The sequence below is a fragment of the Glycine soja genome, chromosome 5 (genome assembly GCF_004193775.1).
Source record: "Glycine soja cultivar W05 chromosome 5, ASM419377v2, whole genome shotgun sequence".
NCBI classification, from domain to species: Eukaryota; Viridiplantae; Streptophyta; class Magnoliopsida; order Fabales; family Fabaceae; genus Glycine; species Glycine soja.
Window position 1 is genome coordinate 39,209,327 of NC_041006.1, and position 17,860 is coordinate 39,227,186.

Genomic DNA, 17,860 nt, shown 5'->3' on the forward strand with positions numbered 1-17,860 from the left:
TATCCATTCAATGATCAGTCTGATTTAAAGCAATAATAATAATTTAAACTTTTACACTGTTGCATGGTAAAATTAAATTAAAATGTAAGTATTTCAATTTTTTCAAACTAACAAAAATTGTAACTACAAAGCTATTTTAATGAAAAATATAATATATATAAAAGCATGCATGCTTCTTATAAGAGAGTTATTTATTTGTAAATAGACATAAATTAGTTGTTTTTAAGTATAAGAATATTATCAATTACAACACACAATTGGTAAAAAAATATATATAATTATTGACTACTTTAGAATTATATTTCATGAAGCTAGTAGTATAATATTTATTCTCCTTAAGTAAAATTCATAAGCATAAAGTAAAAAGAAAATCGAATCTTTTGTTTTAAATATAAATCACAGGTAAATGTACTTATTAAACTATCCATCCTAATATTATGTGAACTCTCTAATTGACAATAAATTAGAATGAATACATTTCAATATATTTTATATTAATATTTTCGTTAGACCATTTGTTATCTTTCATATATTTAAATTGATTTGACATGACATAACTAAAAGGTTGCAATGAAAACTAAAGCAGAAAAAATATCAGTTATGAAAATACTTTTGTGAATTCCAATATATAATTTTGAATTCCAATACATAAAATAAAGAGAGAAAATGTTGCTTGAGAATAAAAATATAAAAATATTTTTATATTTTCCTTACTGAAATTCAAACATGTACTTAATGCCATGCAGTTATGCAGTAATTGGTCAGAGGTTGTTTATCATTGATATTTCCTTTGGACAGTATGATCAACTTATTCTCAGTAACTCCTATACTAAAAACGACATTCCAAACGCATGGCTCCCGTTCAATAACCCTTAACATAAGTTAGTGCTTTCTGCTGCAACTGTAGCTGTTGAGAACTTGAGATAATCTGTTATTTTGTACCTAAAAAGAATTTGATTGGCGTAACCACAAAAAGGGAACAAAATTGATTAGCTGAGTATAGAAAAACAACCGAATATCCATTCCGAGTAGTTAATTTTCTTTCATTATAATTAGCCTCCCCAAAAGCTTGTTTAGCAATTTGGAACAACCTTAGCACTTCCTTATACCACTTGTGGTGAGTTAAAACGCCACAAACATAGACTCCTGTGATTCAGAACATATCAACCAATGCATCTTGTGAACCCAGAACTTCCCAAAACAAAATAAAGGAATTTTTTCAGTTCCTTGGAATTCTCTCATAGAAAAGCAAGCTGGCCTCACTGGAAAGAACACCTTCCACTGAAACAGCATGCACTTGAGAATCTGAAATACAAAACCAACGCATTGGAGTTTGATTGAGGTAATCATCAGAGACGTCTTCTGAAGACTCCACTCTTACAGATCTGTAAACAGTGTAATGCCCACTTCCAGCTTTTCCAAAGTGTTCCACAACAGAAACAAGTTGATACAAACATGTTTCTTGAGGAACTAAATTACAAGAAACATCTACCTGCACAAAGCACAACATAGTGAGAATATGAAAAGCACCTCCACCACGAAGTCAATATCACATTAATCATCTTTCCATTTTTAAGATTAAGACTATCCCACCAAAAAATACCGTGGTCCAATCTAAAAAAAAAGGCATCAATATTAGTAGAATTATCCTCACAATTAATTAGTTGAATGCTTTTGAGTTTGATTTTAGCACAATCTAAAAAAATGGCTTGTGGTGAAAAATCTTGTTTTGGATCCGTGACATGAAAGAAATTTACCTAGAGGAAAGAAAATTCTAGTTTATATTTGACAAATAAGATTTATGGATGGACAGATACGTGAAGCTTCTTTAAAGGGGGCATATTATGGACAGACACAAGATGCAAGGTGATAGAGGTTCCATCACAAGGATATGGGATTTCAAAGTTCAGTGCAAAATAAATGCATCAATATCAAAAAAATTAAACCAACCTGGTCAATTGATTGCATATGTGTATCTGAGTGAATGCTTTCTGAAGAACCAGAGCAGGGAAATACAGTGTCACTATGAAGTGCCTGTCCATTTGTAGAGGAGACAAATCCATCATCAATAACACCATCTGAATTGATCTGCTCTCTTGTTGCTCCATAAAGGCCACTAAATTTCAATGTACTTATCTCAGATTGCAGATCAGAATGATTTGGGAAAAAATTTCTTCTGTTATACTTCAAATTTAATGGCAAACTTTGTACATCTATGTCCTGTGTCTTTACTCCCAGTCTAGTTGTCATGAATGACAACACATCCAAAATCAATGGAAAAGAAATATGGCCCTGCATTACCATCATCACAACAAAATTCTACCACGAAATTTAATGAATATTTATATGCTACTCAATTATTACCGTCTTTTGTTCAAGTACAACCAATCTATAATAATATTCAAGTTTACATCCTAATTAAAAGAACAATCAATTTGGCATTAGGTCTGGGGAACTTTTCTTTTCCTTTTGGGAGGGGGTGGGACAAAAGCTGAGACAAATCCAATACGTCAGAGATTCAATTACCTGCAGTTTGACTAGCTCTCCAAAGACATTCATATAAACTCTTTTCAACTGGATGCATAAAATCTGCAACCAGACAATCATGTTTCAGTAGTTCAGACATTGAACTACACAAGAAAAGCTAGTTGAGGAAATGATAAATGTCAGATCAGAAAACACAGTATGCATACCCTTGGGCACCTTGCAATACTTAGCTGCTTCAGAGTATGTGAAAACCTGTTTGACCAGGGTAGTTTATCAAGATTATACATTTTTCGGCAATTGCAGATTTCTGGGTCAGAGCATCTCCTTATCATTTTGAGTTCTACCTGAGTTAAGCACAGAAACCATATTGGACAAACATAAAGAATAATTGCTAGATTTGGCAACCACCAACTATGCATCTCTAAACTGCCTTTATATGTCTCTAAATGAATGAAATATTCACACAGGGATGACCTCATTTCCTTCCATTATAGAAAGATACTTGATTGCAGCATTATGCCAACAGTGGCTGCAGCGATAATTTTCAACATGTTCAGCAACAATGAACTGCTTCAGGCAATCCACCAGGGTACAACCAACTCTCTGAAATATGCCAGTGTCTTATTTAATAATCAGGGAGCTACAGGAGGAGTGCAGCACTTCTATTATAAAAGAAATAACAATGAAGCTAGAGTATGAGTGAAATTAGTTTTAAAACTTACCATTGAGGAAGTATCACTAAGCACAGGTGAAAGAGGCAAACAATCAAAATGTTCGAAGTTAATCGAGATCTGCACTGAATAAATATAAAGTTAAAAATATAATAAATGACTGTCACAAAGGGACATTATCATAGTTACATTAAGAATAATGATAGAGGGAAGTTGTTTTAAAAAACAAAAATAAATATTTATGTTAAGCTAAGTTGTAATCAACAGCTAAATCTGCAGTCAGAAAGTACACTATCAGATCATCAATAACTTGATTGCAAGTTTGGAGTAATTGAATTGGCTTTAGTCATTCCAGTAACCTGCTAATAAGTCTTGTGAAAGTAGCTTGAGAATGTGAACTACTGAGCTGAGTCAGCCAACGTGACCTTTAAAATTTATCCTTTATATTATTACAATCATTAAATTTATCAACATGTGAACACTAAATGTATGAAAATCAAAAGTCACATAGAACAGAACCAAAATTTACTTTTTTTCTTAGCTTCTAAAACCCAAATCACACCATCCTATAACCTCAATTCCTATATTTTTCTTCATTGCTGACCATTTTGAAATTACTAAATTTATTTCTTCCTAGAAGTTTTACCAAGTGACCCTAATGTTACCCTACACTCCTTTTCCCTCCAAATGCAACAGCTTCAAAATAAAACTGCAAGTCAACAAAAACATGTCTCTAAACCATAGCCTGGCTCCTAGTAGCCACTAGCCAGCTATAGAATGATTCAAACATAATGCAACTCAGTCAGAGATACATAAATGTTAAGTCATAGTTTTTAACAAAGCCAGTCTAATATTGCAAACAATGACAATGGAGTGTATGTGCAATTAACAAGGAAAAGTGTATCATAATGATAATGGAGTGTATGTGCAATTAACAGGGAAAAGTGTATCATAATGATAATGGAGTGTATGTGCAATTAACGGGGAAAAGTGTATCATAAGGCATTGAGAAAAGACCCCTGTACCAGGGATGAACAACTTTGACAGGTCAAGCGGCTGCCAAGAATCCCATCAAAAGGTCCAAGGAAGAGTTGCTGCCATCTCTCCTGCTCACTTTGGCAGTCCCTCTGTATTGGAGTAAGAATTCTATTATTAGAAGCAAAAATGTCTGCTAAAGAACTCATCTTTGGAGCATAACAACCTCCAAATTCTTCTCTCAATAAGCATAACAGATGGAGAAATGCTTCAGCTGCATCCTTCAAAAAACAAAAAAACAAGCGTGAACAAGACACATAACTAAAACATAACTCAGCCACTAAATCAATCATTAGACACACGCAATTCTACCTGCTGGCTAGTTAGATTAAAATTTGGAATGTTATTGGACATGGCAAGCATCATCTTTCGAGGACTCAATGTAACCCTTTCTGCACTAACTGAACTCAGCTCTGCACAAACATAAAGAAACATTCCATCAAAGATTTCAAACGTAAAACACGAATTGATTCACAATCACAGAAACATACACGGGCTCTGTTTGGATAACTTTTCAAAAAGCACTTTATAGGAGAAAAAAATAAGAAAGTAAAATAAATTAATCTTCTCCCTTGAGCTAAACATTAGCTAATGCATTTAAGTTAAAACCAGCTTTTGGAGAAGCTAAATGAGAGCATCTATAAATTAACTCATAGGAAAGAAGCTTATTTCATTTTACCTTGTTTTAACTTATTTTGGGTCAGTTTGATTAAACTTAAAAAAAAAAACAGTTTTAAAATAAGGGCCATTTTAAAAAGTGTGTTTAATATGCAGGATTTGCTTCTAAAAATAAACAGAAAACTATTTTTTTTAAGCAGAATACTAAGAAAATAGAAAACTGTTTATTTTATTAAAATAAGTGTTTTTTTTTTAACAAATAAGAGTTTAAACAAACCGGACTTATGGAAAAAAAAATGTCCAAAAAGATCCTCAATAAGGTTCTTCTTCGACTACCTTCTAGCAAAGTAGCCAAAGCAAGTGCAAGAGGCATGTTTTCATCCAGGTCCTTACTCCCGCACTCTCCGATCACACCGTGAAGAAAACTCTGAAAGCAAAAACAGCTGGCTAGAGCCTGCAACAAAGAAATAACATAAAATATTCATTTGGCAATTGAAAAAAGAGGAGAAAAGCAACAAACAGCGAAGCCATATTACCTGCAAAACAACGTTGAGGAAACAATTGTTTTGGAGGTTTTGCAAACCCGGAACAAAGAGCGATTTCTCGAAGCTACTATTGTCTGCAGCGAAGGTAAACGGAATCGCCACTTTGGTATCTTTTAGTGATAATATTGCACCCACTGTGCCCACGAGGTCACCAACGGTAGCGCCAATCCAATTCATAGCGTTCTCGTCAAACCTCATTTTTTTTTATTCAAATTCGAGGTTTGTTTGCCCTCGACGTGATTAAGCGCGAGTTTGGGAATAGGGAGGAGAAAAGTGAAATGAGAGTGAAACACTGCTCGGTCTCGGTGGTGTATAGCTCGGAGTCAGAGTGAATAATATCGTCTAAGCTTGCTTTTCATTGTTTAAACATGAAAAAAAAAAAAAGGCTTGTTGTTGTTTGTGGAACCCTTGAATTGAAGTAGCAAGTCCTCTTACTCGCGAGCGTGGCGTGGGGGAAAGGGGAAGAAGTGAGGGCAGAGAGGGAGGTAGATAGACGGAAACTAATACCAGAAAATGTGAACAACTTTATTTTATTTTAATTTTTTTTAGAAGAAACATCTAATTATATTTATGAATATTCACTAATCTTTTGGATTCATTTTTTATTCATAAATATCCAGTAATCTATTACTGAGAATCTATTATCTGTCTATATATAAAATTTATCTATCATTTATCTATTTATGTTTTTTAAAAAAATTGCTACATCATATGCAACATAGCATCACCATATTAATTATTATTTGGCTAAATTGTAAACAATTTTTTATTAGTAGAAGCACATTGAAGTTTAGTTTGTAAAAGCTCACCAAAGATTCCAAACTTTAGGTTATTGTTGAATATTTGGCCTTACCTAAAGGAACAATTTGTTAATAGATGGTTTACTTTCATAATCCACATAAAAACACTTGTTGTTGAGCTATGGCCAACTTTATTGAAGTAAGCTTTTTTGCTTTAAAGAGCAATCATGATCACTTGACCCTTAATTCTGAAATCTTGATAAAAACGTGGATTATGAGTTTAATTCAATCCTAAAAATCATTAGGTGATGTAAGATTTTTAACACACCTCTCACATGAGAGAAACAAACATCTCAAGTGTAAAGTTTACAATAATTAGTGATACGATAGACCGATTAACAAATCATCAAGTCAAACTCTATTATTATTTTAAAATATGTGTTATAGATATTATTTTGACCTCATCACTAGATAACGTTGAATCTCCAACACAAGATAAACTTAATTCAAAGAAGTTGGTATGCTAGAGTTTCTAGTGTTTATAAAGAGGGGAATCCTAACAACTGTTTTGTTTGCAATTTGGTCACATTTTTTTTTTATTGAGAATTACGTTTGTCTTTTTTGATCCACTGTGGCACTAGTTTTGGCAAAAATCTTTCGGTAATAATAATAAAAAATCCCAATCCAAGAAGCATAGTCCATCCATAATAACAAGAGGTATTGCCTTTAAACCTACCAACTTTCTCAACTCAAAAGTGCTTTTATTCCCAACTTAGTCACATTGTTTTCTTAAAAATGCATGTGAAATTTTGTCAAGTACACATTTTTCTTCTGAAAAAATTGAAGTATGTTTGTGAGTCCAGAGGTTTGTTGCTTACCTACAGAAACATAAGAGGCGGATCGGGCCAGACAATTAAGATCGTTGTTGGGCCTTGGTGGGCCTGAGGAGTATAAAAAGAGCGTCTATGAAATTCTCCGTCCTTCTCTTCTCACCTCTTTCACCTTTCCTTCCTTCCACATTCAATTTCCAATAATTTCACGACTCCTTCGGAGATCTCTCTCTCGCCCATAATCCAACCATGGTACCCTCTCTCTTCACTCTCCTTACCCCTTTCAGTTTCACTCAATTTATCCATGGATCGAACCCATTCCAGATCTCTATTTTTTACTTTTATTTCCTCACTTCCACCGTTAATTTTTCCTACTAGTAGTTGTTTTTTTTTTTCCTTCAACGACTCTAGGGTTGTTTATTTTTTTTTTCTGAACTGAAATTCGATGATTGTGGTCACTGTAACTGACGGCTCCTATGAATTTTTTATTTGTAGGCAAATACGGGAAATTTAGACGCGGCGATAGAGCAATTGCTGAACGTGGAGAAGCAGATGAGGCTCGCCGGTGACGTGGCAGGTACCAGAAAGGCGGCTACCGATATTTTGCAGCTCTGCTTCGATGCACGAGCCTGGAAAACCCTCAATGACCAGATTGTCGTTTTGTCAAAACGACGTGGCCAGCTCAAACAGGTACTCCGTGCGTTCCGATTATTATTATTTTCTATTTCAATTTCATTTGTGGTTGCGTGAAATGCTCCGTGGAGTTTTGCGTGAGGAGGTTTAGGGTTTTAGTTCTCTTTGAAAAAATTGTAGCTGTACTTGTTTGTTTATTTATAATGGAAAACAGTTTATTAATTGACTCAAATTTTGCTTAGACAACAAAATTAGCATGTTAGGGCCGTGAGAATGTTGATTCTCTACCACGTAGAGTTCCGTGCGAGTAGGCTGTCTAAGTTAGTGTTGCTAAATTGCCGCTATAGCGGCGCAATTGTGCCATTGCATTGCGGAGATCCTCGGATCTGCTATCGCGACTCTGTCTGCCACTGCGGCCACCATGGTTGCGGGCTTGTGTCCTGCATCCTCTTGTCATCTCCGGCAAGTCTCCAGTCAATTGAACTGAGTTAGTATTATGCCAACTTTATATATATATATATTAACCACTGTGTGACTTCCATTATTTGCCCACAAGGTTATCCACTATATGATATAGCGGATTATTGGCTTTCTGCCATTTTCTGTGTTCCACAATTGATAAGAGATATCTAAAAGACACTTGTAGATCTCCTTTATCGATAGGAGTTTAGTTCAGATGTTATCTAATTGTTTCTGTAAAAGGGCACAAAAGGTGTTGTTGTCTGTTATTAATGAGCTGATTATATGTTTGCAGGCCGTAACAGCTATGGTGCAACAAGCTATGCAATATATTGATGAGACACCAGATATCGAAACTCGCATAGAACTCATCAAAACGTTGAACAGTGTGTCTGCAGGGAAGGTGGGTGTGCTATGTTTGAACTTTTTGTTTGTTTTATAGCTTTTCATTATGTGATTATGTATGATTTATATGTTTTTATCATTTATTAGATATACGTGGAAATTGAGAGAGCTAGATTGATCAAGAAACTTGCAAAGATTAAGGAAGAACAAGGGCTTATAGCTGAAGCTGCTGATTTGATGCAAGAAATTGCGGTCAGTGTGAACGTGTCTCATGTTTTGTTGGCTTCTATACTTTGTTTTTTGGACTTAACTGATAAGTATTCAGTTTACTTATGGAATGGGTAATCTTAACAGGTGGAAACTTTTGGTGCCATGGCCAAGACTGAGAAAATTGCATTCATTCTCGAACAAGTATGGGATATTTTTGTGTTACTGTGATGACAGCAATAGCAGGCCATTTATTTCTTGTGTTTCAATTTAGTTGCTGATTTCAGAATCTTCCATGTCTAATTGTGTAGGTCCGTTTGTGTCTAGATCGCCAGGATTATGTTCGTGCACAAATACTCTCAAGAAAGATTAGCCCAAGAGTATTTGATGCCGATTTATCTAAGGAAAAGAAAAAGCCTAAAGAAGGTGATAATGTTGTAGAAGAGGCTCCCGCAGATATACCATCTTTGCTGGAGTTGAAGCAGATATATTACGAACTAATGATTCGGTAATTGAATATGTACTTCATGTTGCTTTTTTTCCTTTCTTGTTTTATCATGATATAGTTACAAATATTGTGCCTTAACCTTGTATATTTTGCATCTCTTTCCATTTTATTTGAGATAAGTCAACGTCAAGTAAATGGTGAAAATTATTCTGGCTTTTGGGCTTCTCTAAACATTGCTAGTTATTCCAATTTGTGCATTTGAGATGCCCAAGAATAAGGCGCATTGCCAATGACTGTCTTCCTGCAATATGTGGTCACTCTCGGTTAATCTCTCTTGCTTGCATTTGTTCTGGTTTGCTTAAATACGTTTGGGTGTATATTAGTAAAGCTTTGTGTTGTCCTTTTTAACTATATCAATGAAAATGAATGTTGTTGGTCATTCTTGTTGATTTGTTTCAATGGTATTAAAAGAGGAAATAAGGGCACTGGCTAAGGGAGTAAAGGGGGAAATGTTTTTATTGAGATGAGGAAAAATGTGCTCCCCTATGAGTTTTAAATGCGCTCCCATATGATTTCCAATAAAACGTTTCCTCTTTTAATTCCTTAACTAGTTCCCTGAGGGCACCAATTAGCCAGACTAAAAGATATAATGCAGATCTACAAAGTGAAGACATTATTTTGTTAACTTTGTAATTTCCACATAGGTTCATAACTATTGTGTGTTTGTCATGTCGTGAGTGATCCATATTTTGTATATCAGTGAGTTTTATGTAGACCACTGGCTTAACACAACCTTCCTTGTTTACCTGAGCTTGGGATCGGCTATGATACCACAGGCAGGGTTATTGTGTGTGATATGTTCAGTGCTTTATTTATCAATTGTCATTCATGCTGTTAATTTTATTTTTTTTTGTTTAATCCTAGTTCATTTTGAGCTATTTTATTTGAATTTGTGTTTGAGGAACTAATAAAATTTGACAATAATAAAGTGTATGGAAATTGTTGTAGTTTATTAGACTGTACCAGCAAATTCCCACAGCTTTCCAAATTAGGTGCAATGCTTCTATATCACTTTCAGACTTCAGTGATGTGAAGTGATGTAGATGGGTGTTTGTTTTTTGTACCTTTATGCTACATATTTTTTAACTACTTATTTTATGCTGCTGATTTTAAAATCTTTGTTGTCTTATGCTGCTTTCTGTTTCAAGGTATTATTCCCATAACAATGATTATCTTGAAATTTGCCGTTGCTACAAGGCAATATATGAGATTCCATCTGTCAAAGAAGACCCTGCCAAGTGGATTCCAGTAAGCCTTCTCTTTTTTCTGTTATTGTGAGATTCTGTTGTTATGCGATATTCTGTTTTTCTGAATATTATCTTTTATGTGTAGATCCTAAGGAAAATATGTTGGTACTTGGTTCTAGCGCCCTATGATCCAATGCAGTCAAGCCTTCTCAATTCCACCTTGGAGGATAAGAATATATCTGAGATTCCAAACTTCAAGTATGTTATCCTAACTTTTATCTCACGTATTCCAAGTCATGTTCATTTTCTTAGGATTTCCTTGTCATTTGGTGTGCCTGTTATATGTTGTGCCTAGGTTACTTTTGAAACAGCTGGTTACCATGGAGGTTATCCAATGGACCACTCTATGGGATACATATAAGAGTGATTTTGAGAATGAGAAGGCCTCTGGGAAATCTTTGGGTGAAAAAGCAGCAGAAGATCTGAGGCAAAGAATAATTGAACATGTAAATAACTGATGCCATTATATTTCTTCTCACCCATCAATTTTGTTGGTTGGTATTGTATGATATGCTTTATGTTTTATACTTCTTTTTGTGAACATTAATATGGAGCATTTTTGTTACCTTTCAGAATATTCTTGTTGTATCAAAATACTATGCAAGAATTACATTGAAGAGACTTGCAGAGCTTTTGTGCCTCAGTATACAGGTTTGTGATTGATTCTGGTTGTGGTTGTCTGCTTTTAAGTCTCTTAAGTGTTACCGAGGTAACATTTTTTAAGTGGTGCATGGGCACACCTAGTCTGCCAGTGGATACTAGTGTTACAAAGAAAATATATGATCTTGGGGGTTGGCAGGGTCTTTTTATGCTGGTTTGCTGCTGGAGTTCACTTACCACTTCAAGTGGTTTATTTTGTTTATTGTTGAGCTGCATGCGAATATGGATGTTGCAACGGAATTTATTTCATTTTCTTAAAATGTTATTTCTTTGTTTGATTATCCTAATTAATACTTGTGTAAAATTCAGGATGCTGAGAAGCATCTCTCAGATATGGTTGTGTCTAAGGCGCTGGTGGCAAAGATTGATAGGCCAATGGGGATAGTCTGTTTCCAAACAGCAAAGGATAGCAATGAAATTCTTAATTCATGGGCAGCAAACTTGGAGAAATTGCTTGATCTTGTGGAGAAGAGTTGTCATCAAATACACAAGGAAACCATGGTCCATAAAGCTGCTTTGAAGGTTTAAGAAGGTTCACATACTGTCACAGGTAAAGTTTTTGTCCCTTTTCCCTCTGTTGCTCCTCTCACATTTTGTTATCTCTGTTGTTTTAAGAGGGAGTTGGGGACACGGGGAGGGAAGTCTGGTTTATGGAAAATGGTAGAATCGTGACTGTTCGGTGTTCACATCTCAAGTATTTGCGATAATGCTTGTTTCTGGTAATTGCAGGGCATCTCAATATTGATGTGATTTTGTACTGAAGTTGCCTTTTCAGGAATGTTCTATTGAACTGTCACTGACTGAGTTGGTGAAGAATTTCGCTAAACGATTATCGCTTTTTCTTTTTTATATTTTGTCACTCATGCGTTCAGGGTAGAGCTGGATATATGCATCATAGTACTGAAAGTAGCATTGTTGTATACTACTGGTACATACCTTACCACTGACTTATGACTGGATCCTATAAGATCTTGATTGAAGCAGTGGCTAGAAATTGAGTGTTTGCTCATTTATATTCTTTTGCCTGGTTGATGTTTTTTCCTCTCGTATTTTTTCCCTCTATTACATTTTCTTGTGAAATTTGGACGTCGTTATTTTCCCTGAATGGCAATTTCCTAACTGCAAGCAAAGCATCTATTTATTTGAGTGCAATGATTTGGGGTTGCCGAAGGCTACGTCTATGATTTGGGGTTCACTTAAAGTGAACATTCGCCTTATTTGAGAATTTCTTAAAATGAGATATTATACAAGTTTCTAATCCTCCCTCAATTCTTAGACATCTTATTATTTTCCCGACTGAACTCATCAATCTTTTCGTACCTAAAGCAACTGCTTGCCTTGGAAGAAGTGTAACTGAACTGAGATGTTTTTTTCCCCAAAATGTTTGGAGACGTCACCTTAATCTTTTCGATGGGTTCTAGCGTGCGTAAGTGTAACAAGTTACGCATGGTGTGAAAGAAATATAGTCTGTCCGATGTAATTTTATTTCAAGATTAGTGTAGGACTATTGTGAGATTGCTTATACCAGATTTGCTTTTTCTCTTGTTTGTGTTGAGATTGTTACTTAAACCAGTTCTTTACACTGTTGTTGCCGCTACTGCATGGTGGCCACCGCCGTCGAAGAGGATCTCCCCTCCTCTTGGATTGACATGATTTCCTATGAATTTGAGTCCAGAACAACATCGTTTTTGTTTTGTTGAAACTCATTTTTGAGAAGAGAATGTTGCCTGGAACGGTGTTGTTTTGGAGGTGATGCAGGTTTTTTGGCGAGGGGTTATTAATGACGTCGTTTTTGGAGTTGTTGAATGCCTTTTGGAACATTGTCGTCGATGAGGTAGGCGAGCAAGAACCTCGCTTGTGGCATGAAACTCAAGGCAAGGAGTAAGCAGAGGAGGCAGTAGGAGTCGACGGTGAAGTGGAAGTTGCAGTGGTCGGTGGCAAAAAGAAAAAAAAATTATCTGATGTGGTCACTTTTATGGTATTTTTGTTGAGAGTCTCACATCAGGTGGTTAACGAACATGATAAGTGTTTATATAGCTAGGTAGGTCATTCTCTTATGAACTGATTTTTAAGGGGATTTTTCGGATGTTTTTGCTGCACTTTAATATGGTATCAAAGTCAGGTTCTGTCCGGTGGTGTGGTGGATAGTGCTGCTAATCCTCACTTTGTGGTGACGAGTCCTGACTCAAGGGGGCGTGTTGAGAGTTCCACATCGGGTGGTTAACGAACATGATAAGTGCTTATATAATTGGGTAGGTCACTCTCTTATGAATCGGTTTTTAAGAAGACCTTTTGGATGTCTTTGCTGCACTTTAACAATTTCAACTACCAATTTTAATTGAAGGGCAAAAATATGATTTTCGTATAGTATGAAATATCTTTTATTTTCACATGTAGCCTGGTCAATCTTTTCGGCCAAGTATGTTATTGTCTTTATGTATTGAAAGATGTCTAAGAATTTAGTGGTTGAAAACTATTCAAATATGGGTTAAAGATGGTTATTGAAATAAAATCTAATGCAAATAATTTTATGAAAAAAATATCTCTAAAGTTTATCAGCAAATATGAAAATGATAAAATTCTTAAGGGAAACGTAATCATCAAATTATCTTGGAAACATATTCTAGTCTTTTTTTAAGTTAATCTAGCCGTTTGATTGACGGTTCTTAGTCGCAAATTTATTGCATAACTACCAGAAGTTGCGTACAAAGCTATATTTCTCTGGTGTTTCGCACGTCACTGATATAAACTTTTTGTGAACGTGTGGTGAGTTTGCCTCAATGCCTCGCTTGAAAGATACTTCAAAGTCAAACATTGAAATTGCTTTGCTCAGACGCAAGCCACAATTAAATAGAAAGGCTTTTATGGAACTTCACTCCAGAGTATGTCAGTTGCTTCTTTTCTAGAAACTTGAGGATCTAAGGGCGTTTACTTGTGATGTCTATTTTTTTTTAATTCGTTTTTATTTTAAAGTTATATAACTGTTATTCCTTCTCGACTCAAATATAAGAAAAAAATATTATACTGATTAAGAAGGTTTTCAATTAGAAATAATAATATTAAATAAGATAAAATTAATTTAAATTTTCTTAGGATTAACCGAAGATAAGACACCCAAACATAGCCTATGTTCCTTTGCTTCTTTTATAGAAACTTGTGAATTTGGTTTTTCGTCTATGTTTATTTTTCTTATTTTGAATTTATCTTCCTTTTGTGTTGAAGGAAAGAAAATGGGAGTGGAAAGAAAATTTTAAATTTTGAATTTAGAAGAAAATGAGAGAAAAGAAAGATTTTAATTTGTTTCTATAAGTCAACATTTTTCTCCAATGTCTTCTCTCTTTCTCTCCAACCAAATAATAAAAAATATATAATTATCTAATAACTTTCTTTCATATTTCCTTTACTTTCATTCAAACATACCGTTAAGTTCTTTCATAATCGGGCAATGCTCAATGTAATATCAACATGATGGTCAACCTAAGGTACATCAGTACACCTATGAGTTTTTCAAACAGTTGCTCAATATTTTGTTTTTATAAGGCAGCTCGCAAAAAAAATAATGGTTTTGCGTTAAGGAAAGTCATACCCTCGTGAGATATATGCACTGATCATTTTCGTTATATCCTTTTCCAAAGTGAATTTTACTAACGCTATTCCAACAACATTAACTATGTCAATTACTTTCCAAATGAATATATTTTCAAACATTAAGGGTGGTTTGATTGTTTTTTGTTTTTATTTTTATTCTAAATAAAAAATTGTAATAAAAATATGTTTGGTTGGATTTTTATTTTTATTTTTAATGAAAATATTTTTTCAAACGAACAAAAAATTAGAAATAATAAAATCTCGTTTTAGTGTTTCTAGTTGAGACCAAGAACCTTATTTTAGGTAAAATAAAAATGAGAATGTAATTTTAAACAAATCTAAAAATACATTTTCTTTTGAAAACATATTTTCTTGAAAACAGAAAATAACAAGTCAAACCAAACATGTTTTCAGAATTCTAAATTTTGAAAATGAAAATAATTTTTAGAAAATAAAAATATAAACCAAACACACCTTAATTTATTGAGTCAAATTTACTACTAGTTAAAATTAATTTTATAAAAACAAGTTTATCTAAATTAAGTCTTAAACTCTAATATACATGTTAACCATTGGAAGATAAATTTTTGGGATCTATAATCATCTTATTCTACGCAATCATAATTGTCTCAAATGGAGGATAAATAAAACTACTATACACATATACTACACTGTTAAACTGTTAGAAGAAGGAAGAGATATAAGATTGATATGGTTGTTTGGAGAAATGTGATGGGAGGATAAATAAAACTCTATTATACACAGATACTAAACTGTTAACTGTGAATTATATGATTTGCTTGATCATAATAACATGGTCACAAAAAACCACTCCTGGATGGAAATGGTCGTGGTGCAAATGCAAAAAACAGAGGAGAGTAACAATGATACAATACAAGGGGCAAAAACGAGAGAGACTTGAAATAAAACGCAATTTACATCACCCCGAAGCAGAAGAAGAGCTATTATAACTATAACCAGAAGACCATGCCGCTGGATGCGTAGGATAAATCGAAGGTGGTGCCTGCGGAGATGTCATAGTCATAGTTGAGGAAGAAGCTGGCGGCAAAAATTGAAGATGATGAGAAGCCATAGTAGTAGATGTTGACTCTGCAATCTGATCGTAGAGACTCACGGGAAACTCATGAAGATGCGAATAAGAATGCTCATAAAAATTGCTTGAACCAAGTGAACCCTGAAGAGCCTCAGTGTGAACAGTGGTTGAAGGAATTGACAAAATAGCCCCATGATTAGGTGGTGGAGGGTTCAAGTTCAACGGAGGTTCTTGTTGTTGTCTGAGTCTAACGTTTTCAGGGAAGTTGAGTTTGGCTTTGTTGCCTCTGAAACGCAATGAAGCTTGATCGTAGGCTCTGGCTGCGTCCTCAGCGGTTTCAAATGTTCCTAACCACACCCTAGTAGCTTTGAAAGGGTCTCTTATTTCCGCAGCCCATTTTCCCCATGGCCTCTGTCTCACTCCTCTGTATTTTCTCCTCGGTTCTTCCTCCACTACTTTCACGTTCTCTGTTCTGTATTCGTAATCGTATACTGTATTCGCCGTTCTTCTTGTTACCGTGCTTGAACTTTCAGCAACTAATCCAATCCAACATTAAGAATAACAAAAGTGTCAAAATAAAATATATAAATAAAAGGTGTTTGTTTCCACTTTTCTATGATGTAACATGTTATGCTCTGTGTTACTATGTGTCTCTCCGGCTGGAAACTTCAATCATTATAAACATGTTTCTATAAATATTTTATTAAGATGTGGGTATTTTGTGGGATCCTACCTAGCCTTCAATTCTTGTGGGTTTTTTTTTTTTTTTTTTTTTTATATATAACTTCGTAGTAGAAAAACATATTAAAATAATTATTTTTTTCATACTCTTTAAACATGCCCGGACCCATCAACATATCTTAGACCAAAAAATTTAAAAAAAAAAAAGATTTTGTCATTTTAGAATTTAAAGTATGATTATTGAATTTGATTCTTACTTGTTGAAATAGCAGGGAATGAACCTCCACGTGAGAAATCATTTGTATTATCATATTCCCGTCTTCTCTTGAGAACAGAGTTGCCACCTTGAGATGAACAAGTAGAAGAAGGTGGCATAGAACCAGAAGCCATATTTGATGTTACAGTAAAATCATCATCACCAACAACTGCACTATTAGTATTATTAATATTGTGATTAAGAAGAGAGTAATCAGCACCATGATGCTCATCTTCTCCACAAACCACATGTGTCAAAGCAGAGATCATGGCTGACATCTCCTTCTCTCTGTTCAAACCAGAAAACATCATTGGCATTGACAACGTGTGATGCTGTCTGTAACTCTGGTCAACGTCGTTACCCTTTTCTTTATCTCTATTGTTCTTCATCTTTCACATACACATATAACTTCAGCATGCACCCACTTCAAAAAGCCAACTCCAACACGCACAAACGCACACAAAACCTTTTTTTACACAAGGAAGAAAAGTTCAAATTGGTTATAGCCGCCATAAAGAGTCGTCTTGTCTGTGTTTAAACTAAAGAACAAACTTGTAGGCAAATACTAAATATCTGAAATAAATGCAACAGTGATAATAAAAAGTAGAACAAGTTTTGAAATATTCGGTTTGCTCCCTCTGCAATATGCCCTGCTTTAACTTTATGTTTCACAAAGCTCTGATGATACCAACAAGTTGACTAAGCAAATTGCAAACAAAACATGGAGCTTGTAGATTAATAGTGATGATGGGTCAAAGGATTTAGGTGTGAAAACTGAAAAATAGGGTTGCTTTTGTGTGGAGTGAACAAACTTGACGGTTCACAGTAGGTCGGTGCTGAAAAGGGTTGCAATAGTGAAGGCCGACATAAAATTACAATAATTTATTTTATTTTATACATGCGATCTATCTTAATTGTATCTTTAATTACAAGCTTAACAAGAGATGGGTATCTAGTTACATTAAATGTTTATATGGAGAATTGTATCGTATCCGATTTAAGATTTTTGTGGTCTCTACCAAAATAAAAACTATGAGTTTAATATGATGGAATGGAATGTTGGACTTTATTTTAAAGTCGGTAGACGTTAGAGTGAAATTGTTCAATAGACAACCATATATAAACACTGCATTCCAAAAATTGAAACAAATTATGTGAGATTTTCTAATACTAAATATATCAATTTCGTATGAGATTATTTCAGCTCAACTTATAATCTCAAATTTTAATCATGAATATGTGATTATCACTCCTAATAATTCTATCTTATTCAAAATGAATTCCAATAAAATATGC

The 17,860-nt window shown here is 34.4% G+C and overlaps 3 protein-coding genes across 5 annotated transcripts; 1 reads left to right on the top strand and 2 right to left on the bottom strand.

Annotated features, from left to right (window-relative positions):
• Positions 1-989: 989 nt before the first annotated feature.
• Positions 990-5,878, bottom strand: LOC114413187 (ubiquitin carboxyl-terminal hydrolase 27-like). Of its 3 annotated transcripts, none has more exons than XM_028377441.1 (10): positions 5,348-5,878; positions 5,205-5,265; positions 4,506-4,606; positions 4,184-4,414; positions 3,210-3,278; positions 2,962-3,090; positions 2,694-2,831; positions 2,527-2,589; positions 1,951-2,319; positions 990-1,492 (listed from the first exon to the last, which is right to left on the bottom strand). In XM_028377441.1, the coding sequence occupies exons 1-10, from the start codon at positions 5,552-5,554 to the stop codon at positions 1,220-1,222; spliced, it is 1,641 nt and encodes a 546-aa protein (XP_028233242.1). In that variant the 5' UTR covers positions 5,555-5,878; the 3' UTR covers positions 990-1,219. The 3 variants fall into 3 exon arrangements, with proteins under 3 accessions (XP_028233242.1, XP_028233240.1, XP_028233241.1); XM_028377439.1 differs by having other exon boundaries at positions 5,148-5,265; positions 5,348-5,877; XM_028377440.1 differs by having other exon boundaries at positions 1,951-2,292; positions 5,148-5,265; positions 5,348-5,875.
• A 1,167-nt stretch (positions 5,879-7,045) lies between these two features.
• On the top strand, positions 7,046-12,034 carry LOC114413188 (26S proteasome non-ATPase regulatory subunit 12 homolog A). The gene is made up of 12 exons (XM_028377442.1): positions 7,046-7,178; positions 7,422-7,616; positions 8,314-8,421; positions 8,511-8,615; positions 8,718-8,774; positions 8,882-9,078; positions 10,227-10,326; positions 10,411-10,523; positions 10,621-10,771; positions 10,899-10,976; positions 11,295-11,535; positions 11,715-12,034. The coding sequence occupies exons 1-11, from the start codon at positions 7,176-7,178 to the stop codon at positions 11,511-11,513; spliced, it is 1,326 nt and encodes a 441-aa protein (XP_028233243.1). The 5' UTR covers positions 7,046-7,175; the 3' UTR covers positions 11,514-11,535; positions 11,715-12,034.
• A 3,272-nt stretch (positions 12,035-15,306) lies between these two features.
• LOC114413189 (ethylene-responsive transcription factor ABR1-like) lies at positions 15,307-17,374 on the bottom strand. The gene is made up of 2 exons (XM_028377443.1): positions 16,566-17,374; positions 15,307-16,163 (listed from the first exon to the last, which is right to left on the bottom strand). The coding sequence occupies exons 1-2, from the start codon at positions 16,951-16,953 to the stop codon at positions 15,514-15,516; spliced, it is 1,038 nt and encodes a 345-aa protein (XP_028233244.1). The 5' UTR covers positions 16,954-17,374; the 3' UTR covers positions 15,307-15,513.
• Between the last annotated feature and the right edge of the window lie 486 nt (positions 17,375-17,860).